The 10958-nt window shown below is 40.6% G+C and overlaps 2 protein-coding genes across 3 annotated transcripts; one reads left to right on the top strand and one right to left on the bottom strand.

The window, feature by feature from the left end:
* Positions 1–274: 274 nt before the first annotated feature.
* Positions 275–1690, bottom strand: c5ar1 (complement C5a receptor 1). The gene is made up of 2 exons (XM_029517326.1): positions 1641–1690; positions 275–1454 (listed from the first exon to the last, which is right to left on the bottom strand). Exons 1-2 carry the CDS (start codon positions 1648–1650, stop codon positions 412–414), a joined length of 1053 nt encoding a protein of 350 aa, XP_029373186.1. The 5' UTR covers positions 1651–1690; the 3' UTR covers positions 275–411.
* Positions 1691–8516: 6826 nt separating this feature from the next.
* LOC115053135 (complement C1q and tumor necrosis factor-related protein 9-like) lies at positions 8517–10668 on the top strand. Of its 2 annotated transcripts, XM_029517701.1 has the most exons (3): positions 8517–9382; positions 9555–9613; positions 9822–10668. In XM_029517701.1, exons 1-3 carry the CDS (start codon positions 9312–9314, stop codon positions 10214–10216), a joined length of 525 nt encoding a protein of 174 aa, XP_029373561.1. In that variant the 5' UTR covers positions 8517–9311; the 3' UTR covers positions 10217–10668. The 2 variants fall into 2 exon arrangements, with proteins under 2 accessions (XP_029373561.1, XP_029373562.1); XM_029517702.1 differs by having other exon boundaries at positions 8517–9613.
* The last annotated feature ends 290 nt before the right edge of the window (positions 10669–10958 follow it).

Below are 10958 nucleotides of genomic sequence, written 5' to 3'. Positions count from 1 at the left end.
AGGCCCACTGAAAACAGGATCGTGTTGCCTGTTCCATGAAACATATGTCAAAAGAAACTGAGTGAACAGCTGTTATTTTGGCTTAATATCTGAAGTTCAATGAACTTGTTAGGAGGAGTTTTACTGAGCCAACTATGCTGACTTTACATTCTCCAAACTCACTTTGAAAGAGCTATTTAACATAAGTTGCCATTTCAGCAATTCTGCAGCTTTGCTTTCATTCTTACAAACATCTTCTCTGGTCAACCATCTGGAAATGAAATTACAGTTTCTGTCATGAGATGAAAAATTATAAAAGCACGATGGTCCAAGGATTTCTTCTTCTTTCTTTTTTTTTTTTTTTCTTCTTTTGTTTTTAATTCAGACACAGTGCAGAACTGTGGAGTCCAGATCACAGCTTTAAACACACCATCATATTTTGGTCATCTCCTTCCCGCCGCTGGAGCTCTTGGTGTCTAAGGTGGTGATGCTCACCCTGGTTGTGGGATCCTCGCTGATGAAGTTGAGCAGGTGGCGCACGGAGCGGTTCATGCTGTCCTTGAAGCCCCGGCCCAGGCACACGTACAGCAGGGGGTTCAGACAGCTGTTGAAGTAGGCCAGGCAGAGCGACAGGACGTGTGCCATGTAGAGCTTTGGTCTCTGAGGGGAGCTTCGAGGGATGACCAAAAAGAGGAAGTCCACGACGTGGAGAGGAAGCCAGCACAGGAAGAAGCTCAGCACCACCGCGACGATGACCCTCAGAGTCCGCTTGGCGCGGTTCCGAGCCCGGGACAGTCCGTGCTCCGCCCGCCGGTACACCACCAGGTGACAGACCACGATCACCAGGAAGGGGAAAACGAATCCCATCAGGAAGCGGAGGGAGATGACGATGGAGGCGCCGAGCGGGGTGTTCACTGTGACGCACTCTCGCTTGTCCTCGCCCGGATGGATCTCTCTGGTGAAGACGAACTGCGGGATGCTGCCGATCAGGGCGAGGCACCACACGGCGACGCACCCGCAGGCGGCCTGCCTCGGACGCCTGTTGTTCTGGCACCACACCGGCTTGGTGACCAGCAGGCAGCGGTCCACGCTGATCAGGACCAGCTGCAGGACGCTGCAGTACATCATCAGGTAAAAGAGGCCTTTTACCAGCGTGCAGGCCAGCGGGCCGAAGTGCCAGTGGTCATCGTGAGCCAAAGGGACCATGAGCAGAGGGATGGAGAGGCAGCACAGCAGGTCGGCCAGGGCCAGGTTCAGGAACCACAGGGACGTGACGGAGCGGGGCATGCAGAAGCCCGTCACCCACACCACCACTGCATTTCCAGGGACACCCAGCAGGACCACAAGGCCGTAGAGCACCAGGGCCACTATCTGGATCGGCTGAATGTCAGGGGTCAGTTTGTCAGGTAAGTCGAGCAGTGTGGAATTCTGGCCGTAAAAATATTCCAAGTAGCCATCGTCGTCCATGAGAGAAGCTGTGGATGGAAAAAGTTTTAAAAGTTAAAAAAAAAAAAAAAAAAGCGATATAACAGCATCATGTAAACTATAGAGAGACAAATGTTGACACTGCATGTTAGCATTTAATTAAAAAAAAAAATCTAACTGAAGTTGAATTGTTTTATTTAAAAAAAATTGTAAAATCTTGGTAAAATTTCACTTACTTTCTTCCATGTTTGTGATCTGTTGAAGCTGCTTTCACGCTGATGAAAAGGAAGTTATTAAGAGCTGTTCTTTGAAATCTTAGTTTATACCACATCCCTTTTGCACACACCCATTCCACACCATTGGTTCTAGCCAGAGTACTAGTGCAACCTTTTTGGCAAATAAAGGAAAGTTTTAAAAAAAGAATTTCAAGGAATAGTAACAATCAAATATTGACGACAGATGACAAGTGGAATCAGACAAAAAAAAAAAAATGATGTTGCTCTGAGCAAAATGCCAGAGACTAAAGTAAAAAGGGGTGTTTTTATTTTTTCACTTTTGCTGTGTTTCCGTCTGTTTGTTTTCTTAAGCATATTAAGACCAAAGAGAGTCAACAATAATTAAAAGAAGAAGAGAGAAAATTAACTAAACTAAACAATTTTGATTGTTTTACATGCTTCTTTGAAATGTATATTTACGGTCTCCTTCCTCTTCCGCAGAAATTACACTTTTCGCTCTGCATATGATCACAAGAGCAATGGTGCATGTGTTGCGCAATATCAGTTTGTAAATAGTGTTCAATATACTTTTCTTAGTTTGCTTTAAGTTGTCTTGTAGTTTAGATAAAGATTTATTACACAGTGTTTCTTGAAAGTTAGAAAAGAAATCTATTATCCTTCAGAAACCAAAAATAATTTCATTTATAAATCTGACAAAATATTTTATTGTCAAATCCATAATAATAATTTTACAGCAACAACACTTTTCCATATATACAAGTTATACACAAATCACCCTACACATACATTTGGATTATTACACAACTATAATTTTCAGTAGCATCTACAGTTGTTCTGACAAGCTGCCTAGAGTTGCTCTCATCGTTTTTCACACAAAATCTATGTCCAATCCCAGATGATAAAAAAATGGGTAGTGATTTATGGAAAATGCTGATTTTTAAGATGTTAGTCATTATTCGTCATCCATTCGTCATGATGAGACATCTACGTTTGACGAAATGTCCAGCCGTGGGATATTAAGTTGAAATTAGTCGAGGGAAAAAAAGAAAATCACATTTTACAATTGAAAAAATTCAAAAGCAACAAATCTATTCAAGAACCCACCCAACACACTTTACAGTGAGTTGTGACAAATACTGAACATAATTAGGCTATAAGGATCTAGATGTCCTCAGAAACCACCGGTGATGACGGGAATGATGATCAGTGAGGATGAATAACAAACACGCTGTTTTCTCTTTCAGAGACAGAGATGAAGTAGGGATGACATTCAAAACACGGACAAAATCATTTCTATAACAGATATAACAGATATAACTGAGCCCTTAAAATAGATATTTAAAAAGGGAAATGAAACACAAAATTGTGAAATCAGCAGATCACTCCATGGAATTAAAAAAAAACAGTAATCACACCATATTGCTCAATTTCACCAAAATCAGCAAGCCGACTTCTGAGTGTCAGATAATTAGTGTTTGTGAATTTATACCCCCGTCGATTTTCTCATGTATACAAACATGACCGTATGAAGCTCCACCTGGATGCACTCGTATAAACGAGGGCATGAATTTCACAGTTGCTCTGTAGCTGCGTATGAATGGGATTGATTTCCCAGTTTGCATTGCAAATCCTCACTGTCAAACTCTTGGTGTGTTTTATCTTAGATGTTGACATTCAGGATTTTTCCTCACTGGGTCGCTAACAGTGCAGAGTCTCAGGGTTTAAGTCAGTTGAGGGCTGGAGCACTGCTTGGAGGAAGTGTCGGGGTATCATCTCTAAATGCATCTGACTGAAGGTCTGCAGAGAAAAAAAAAAATTCACCGTCTTTGATATGTTTTTCCAAACATTTAACATCAACTTTTGGCTTTAGTTGCACTTGTCACAATGCATCTTAGATTGTGCACAACCTCCATTTGCAATATTACCCACCATTGAGATCCAGGGTCAGGTTTCTAATCCAACACAATGTAAAATTGTGAGAACAGAATCATGAATTCCTGTTGGATGTAATCTGATGTGGAGTCAGCATGGTGCTACTTCTCTTTTTTTTATTTTTTTTTATTTTTTTTTTAAGAAATGTGTGTGTGCGCGTGTCTGTGTGTGTCATACATGGGTCATCTTAAAAAAAAATAAACAAAAAACAAACAGGCAGCTGCAGATTTTCTCGACAGCCATTTCTTTCAAAATTGATAACAGTTTAGGTTTTGAGGTCGAAAATAAAAAAAGAAGAAGAAAGTAGTGATTACTGGGTGAAGGTATTACATGCATACTGTCAGGATAGTAGGTCACACACGCATCTTCCCACCAGAAATTAGAGAAGTGAGGCTTAGCTGTTTTTTTTAGATGGATTTTCCATTTTGATGTCACGGCAGCTAACATGGTTAGGTTACGATGCACTTTTAAAAGTCTGCACTTCTACCAAACTAAATATATCTGAAGTAAATACAAGTCTGGCATTATAATTTTTAAAAAAGAGCTTTAATTCCTGTGTGTTTGTGTAAAGTGGATCAGTGTGAAAACACGTTCAGCTCACCGATGAGTGTCAAGCCTTGATGCTGATTCAGTATAACTGATGTCTCCTCGTCGGCCTCCTCCTCCTCCTCCTCCTCTCCCCAGTCGGCGATGTTAGCTGGGGGGATGCACTGCTCTAAAAACAGGTCCTCTTCATCTTCCTCCATGTCCATGTTCTCCGGAGGCCAGCGCAGCTCTCCACTCTCCACCTCGCTCACCTCTGTGGGTTCCACCACGATGGAGGGCAAGCGTTCCTTCCCATGATCCCTGTCGAGGCTATTCGAGGAGGTCTCTGGGCACAGGACAACTTCAACAGGGTTCGGGAAAATCTGGAGCAAAAGGGGTAAGAGCCAACTGACGACTGAGTGGAGAATGCCAAAGTTAATTCATTAAAATACTTAAATGTTAGAACCTGGTATATTGTCTATACACATAAATACATAGAGGCCTACAAGTCTTGGCATTCGTGTTTTTATGTAAAGTATGTGGTTTTTAATAAGGAATTTTGCAACAAACCCATTTTGTCTTAGAGTGGATAATTCAATGGTTACAATATGATAATGGAATATACCTGAAATGGCAGTCTTTGGTCTTTCCTCTGCATGTCTTCACAGTTTGGATCATGACCGCTCATCTCGTCCATTCCTCTGCAGAAACAGCCTTAATGTGACCACAAGGGACAGTCCACGTAGATACTCTATAAAAGTAGGTCCCACCCTTAACCTGCGACATATTTCTCTGCACATCTGAAGTCTCTTAGCACTCCCTTTGCTTGGAATCTGGTAAACAGTTTTTCTTTGGGTATTTGTGTGAAATCTCTGCATAAATTCTGTTCAGAAAGTTCTAAAAGTTAATTTTGTCATACATACACTTCATCCAGTTTTCTGTCAAAAAATAATGATGTCCTCCATATGCCCCAGTAATCACAACTGATTTCCAGTTGTATTACAATATCCTAATTTCCTGCCTTATGACTTTCTGTCCTGCATCTCATTGGCCAAATCTGGTCTGACTGTGAATTAAGTGACTGAGTGTGTAACTCTCCTAATACACACATGCATTTAATCTAAAAAAAACAAAACAAAACAAAATACAGAAACAAGTTTTGATACCAAAAATACCAAAAAAAAGGATACAAATTTTTTATTTATTTATTTTTTCTGTTACCATGGCGGAATAAATGCTCTGTTTTGGCTCACATCACACACATCACCCTCACAAACCATAGTCACCTCTGTTTTCCTTTAGCTGAGTCAGAATCAGAGTTGGCAGTCAACCTAAAGTTCTCACTTGTTTCAAATACATGTAGGAGTCTGTCTGTATCCAACTTCAACCTGTTTATACAGAAGAGCCGGCAAGGGGATTAAGGAGAACTGAGGATCTGTGTGAATCCTCTTTTTAAACTATCTCTCCTGCTCCCTCTCTCTTTCTCTTACTGTGTCTCTGTCTGTTCTCAGCCCTCGAAGATACCAATCACGTTTGTTTGTTTTTTGTTTTTTTTTCATCCAGAGGCCTGCTGTAATGACAGCATTTCTCAAATCTCAAATCTCACAGTTTAACACTACACTTCCTGTTTTATATGCCGGAGAAGTATTCGTCACAGGTTGCGTAGTTAAGATTCAGAGAATGTCAAGGAGGAATGTTTTTGCCAGCAGACTTTTGTGTATGCTACCACACATGATAGATGTTGACACTGACTGTAAAAATAAAAGCATAGTTATTAATGAATTAGAGAAGAGAAGGTATCACAAGAATTAATTTTTACTTTGAAAGGACATAATCACCTGAGCAATTGCTCATGTCAAAATTAAGGACTTTCCCCACCAACTTATGCTGACAATTGTATCCAATACAGATAAGCAAATGTTATCATGCTAACACTAACCTACACTAAGATGATGAATTTGGTGAACTTTATTCTTGAGAAACATCTGTTAGGGTTGTTTTAGCATACTGACATCAGCATTTATCTCCAGGAACAAACTAAACACACGGAGCAGGCAGCGTGTCTGTCATAACAGAGGCCATAAGACCTGACGGAAGCTTCTGCTTAGTGACAGCCAGTTTGAACAGCATTCAATTTCCTTCAGGTGAAGTAGTTAGTCAATTTTATGTCGAAGGTCAGATTTGAACTGTTTAATGATTAGCTTGAAATGTCTAACATTGGTTTACAAATAAAAACTGACTTGTGTCAATAAGGGTTTCTCCTCCCTTTAAATGGGTTACACATCTCTCCTATTCACCTTCCAGCAGCCTCTCCTGCTCTCATTCAAATTGGTCTCTGTTTAAGTCTCTTCCTTTCAGTCAGCCTCAGTTTGACAGAATTCAGACTTGGTGTTTCTCCCTCAACGTGCCTAGGTTGACGTTACAATATGACAAATTAGGAAACACTAAGTCAGTTTGCACAGCCGTCAAAAATAGGCCAGCCTGTTCTCATCTAAATAGCATCAGCTTTAGGAGAATGTTATAATTTTTGACCCACTTGTGAATGTGGCCAGTCCTACAAATCAGCTTCTGATATTATGCGGCTGACTACTGTGTCACACTAAGCTGTTTGTTTGCCACCTGGGATGGAAATTTTCAGCAGCTATTATGATGAAGAAGCTTAACCTCAATGTAATCCCCTTCATATACAAACTCTCTAAACACCTGCACGTTTCAGCTCAATCAACAGTCAGTCTATGCGTGTGAAGTGTACCTTCTTTTCCACAGCAGGTAAATTCTTTCTTAAAAGTAAGAGATATTTTATGAATAAAAAGGAAATTATACTGCAATTTATCTATGTAATTCTCTGAATATAGGCTGGATTGCAAGTAGTTAAGAAACATATAAGAAATTAAAGATGGTGACGTTCACAGAAGTCTCAAAACATTTGGACCCATTTACTTCTGAAATAAAATCTGAAATATCTACAAAACGATGCAAAATATATATGTTAAATATGACATGTTTTTCTTTATTTATAGGTCAGAGTTCACACAAGCAGGATGAGGAAACCACAAGATAAATTTGATGACTACATGCTGTTCGCATTCACTGACTAAACAGGTTTAGAATTTGAATGACACACTTGGGTCTTGAGGTATTTCTTTACCACAGCTGTATTACTCATTTTTATTTCCCCTTTTTTTAAACTCTTCTAAAATCTAATTTCGCACTTTCACAAATTCTTATCGCACTTTTTACCACAAATACAATTCGTGCAAGCGTGAAAAAAAAAACGTATGTTCAGTGGGTCCTTACCCCTCGGTTCCAGTGAGGCAGATGTCCTCTCCATCTTGGCACAACTGAAGAGTGGTGAAGCCCGGCTCCTCCACAGTAAGTACAGGTGACACAAGAGGGGACACACAAGGAGGTGAGCAGCTGCTGCAGCAATCCCCCTCCTCGGGGCCCTCAGCAAGGCTTTTGGCCTCCAGGGCGAAGCCTGGATTGGGAGGGTTCCTAAACCCTCAGATATCCCACAGGTTGCACAGAGGATCAGGTTCTGGCAGCGTGCGTGGCTTCCTTTGTCAGTCAGGAAGGCCCCTGTCTCTCTTGTCAGGATCAGTACTAAGTTTGCCTGCTAGCTCAAAACATACGTGCGCTCCCTAGATTTCTGAATTGAACTTCCTTCCTCATGTCTCTCTCAATATCCCTCCCTGTCCCACCCCGCCCACTAGCAGGCTTTGGAGAGGAGCAGGATTAACGTCTCTTTCGATTAAAGAGGCAGGATGGGTGACGTCAGCCAGGCTTGACGGTCCCCTCTGATGAGTTTGGCACACTGGGTCACGGGTGCATCTGCAAGGAAACACATAAAGGGCACACAGATGGCACTCTGGCCAATGTTGATGGAAGATAAACTGACTCCAGCTGCATAGGTTCTCACAATATGAAGAGTTTTTTAACAGCTTAATATCAGTTCCTTTCTATCCTCCCCATCCCTCTACATCCCATATTTCGCTCTCTCCTGCTCTCTTCCGCTCTCACTCTCTCCACCCCTCTCCCTCTGTTTTCTTTCTGTCTTTCCAACAGTGCTGTTGCCCCATGAGTGGATTTAGATTTAGACGACTCATGGAATTAGCCTGGGGATCAAGGGCTCAGGGGTGGGGAGGGGATATATATATATATATAAAAATATAAAAACAGGTCCTAACTTCTGCAACAGAACACTAGTGATAGCAGGTAATCTCCTCTGTAGGCTAAATCAGTAGGCTATATATGGAACAAGGTAGTGTAGAAGCCATTGCAACATAGATGTTGCATAGCTGATGTCATAGAACTGGAGAGAGATCTGCGGCCTGTGCTGTGCTGCCAGAGCAGGACTGTCCTTCATCTGAACTCTCGTCTTATCTTACTGCTTACATAGATGTGTTAATCAAACTTGCCAATTTTTTGACTCCTGTAAATATGCCACCATGTGCACTCTATGCCTGGAACCTTTAAAAAGAACAGCTGGACAGAATTAATGTATTTTGACATGTTTTATTGTACATTTATGTTTTTATTTATCATTCATATATATTTACACAGTTTCTATAGTTTCTGTGTGTATTTTGTCTTACTATTTTTGATATTTCCATAGCTTTTTATGTAATTATTATTTAAACTAGTTTAAATTTCAAAGATGGCTCACCTGTACTGGCTCACCAGTACAAGTGATTTATCAGCAGTGTGTAATCCCCACCAAGCTAAGTCAATTGACTATATATGGAACAGGTAGTGAAGGAGCCATTGCAACATGAGCTGTTTTTGCTTCTGTGGAGATTTTGAGCTGTAATACATTTTTATCATTATTTTGTGATCAGGCCTACGATTCATCTTAAGCGCTGTGCGGTTGGGTAATTTATTGTTCTTGCACATATATCTTCCACTAGAATACGGTGCAACGGAGCGCAAAGTTGCAAATCAGTGATTATCTCATGAAGGAAAGTCAACTCCACCTGCACCTCTAAAAGTGCTCACTTGTCAGGAAATTCTGGTTTTGCAAAAATTAAGCAATGTCAGCGAATAAACAAGAAATGCAGATATAGAGAGAGGATGTCACTCAGTTATCAGTTCACCTTTGGGCCATTTAATCCAAAATAAATTGGTTCAAATGCACAGACCTGCAAAGTATGTATTGTGCCAAGAGGCAGACTTGGCCGGAAAAGCAAAGTAAATTCGTCACAGCCTACAAACCAGATGAACAACTTCAGCACATGTCTCTGCTGGTCTGCCTGCATTTATAGCATTTTGCTTCATGACAACAACGGGTAAGCATCTCTTCCTCTTTTGTCCATATCTGAATTTATTTCATTTTGTCCAAAATGTTCTAATTAGTTTGAATAATGCAACCTAACTCAGGTGGAGAGAAGAGAGAATTAATGCTGAAATAGTATTGTCAACACCTTTGCCTATAACTACTATTTATTTTTGCCTTGCAAGTCTACAAGCTTTAAAAATGGCCTACACCCCTGGTCGTGGAGACAGCATTTCACCATCAGGTAAAAGGGCAAAAGGCAATTTAGGAAGTGTTATGCAAGACTCCAGATTTGCAGGATGTTATGAAACATTTTTGACAGGTTTTGTGACCACGCACTTTATCATGTACTTTTTTTTTTTTTTTTTCATGTTGTCTACTTTTGGCTAAATTGGGTCAAGTTTACAACATTGAAAACTTTTTGCTCTAACTACCATTATCACCAACTCCAGGCACTGTGGCCTTCACAGCCAAACTGAAAGACTGTGACAGCTACCCAAAAGACTCAGGTGTCCTGAGGTTTGCTACGGTGCTGCTGAACGAGGGCGGAGGCTACAGCCCTGAGACAGGCATCTTCACCTGCCCCACGGGTGGCCTCTATCACTTCACATTGCATGCGTCTGTGTATGGACGTGTACAGTGTGCCATATTCAAGAATGGAGGGACGGTAGTGTCTTTGTATCACACCACCCTGCCTGATAAATGTAGCCAGGTGGCCAGTGTCAGCTGTGTGGTCAAACTTGTTGAAAATGACACAGTCTGGGTGAACATGTGGGGGCCTGGAAGAAATGATATTTTTGCAACTGAGGATAATGACACTGTATTTGTCGGGGTTCGTGTGGGTTAATAATACCAATCTCAAAATGTCAATCAAGTTTTTGGTGAGGTTTCTGTTTTTTTACACTACAGCAAATTAAGTGACTGGATTAGTTTGCATTTCCTTGATGAATATGTGTAAACTGTGTCATATGTAAGCTGTTTTATGACAAAAGCCGAGCCTAGCAAAGCTGAAATAATGTGTCTTTGCATCAATAAAATTTATATTTTAATGACCTAGTTTGCCAATTCTGATTTAGTTGTATAACTTAACTTGCATAAGGCTTTAACCATTATGCTGACTTTACATTCTCTATACACCCCATGTCCTCAGGGTCAAAAATGGCCCATCTTCACTGAACCCCTAAAATTCAGCTTAATTGAATTTTAAGTCTCAAATCTATTTTGCATGATGAAATTGTAGGCAATGAGAAATGTTTGTTTTGTCTGTGAATTTGAGTCGTGTGGGTTCATTGGGGGAGAACTGCTACACATGTGCACAAAAGTTAGTTTTGTCCGAGTTCAGTCAGTAGTACACATAATCTTAACATTGTGTGTCTGTGTTTTTGTGTTTTTTGTGGTGTGTAAATAATTGTATAATCCCGGGCCAAAAATGACCACTAGGAGAATCTTTGTACACTTTTTGTGTACAGATGTCTTGGAATTATGAACTAAGGCAATGTTTCACGTTTTTTAATGTTTTGGTCACTGGAGGAAAAGTAATTTCAAAGGAAAAAGAGATGCTGTTAAACGTGGTCTCGGCTCATTTTTGA

This window comes from Echeneis naucrates, chromosome 13, assembly GCF_900963305.1.
Source record: "Echeneis naucrates chromosome 13, fEcheNa1.1, whole genome shotgun sequence".
Lineage (NCBI taxonomy): Eukaryota > Metazoa > Chordata > Actinopteri > Carangiformes > Echeneidae > Echeneis > Echeneis naucrates.
This window is presented reverse-complemented; position numbering and strand designations above follow the sequence as displayed.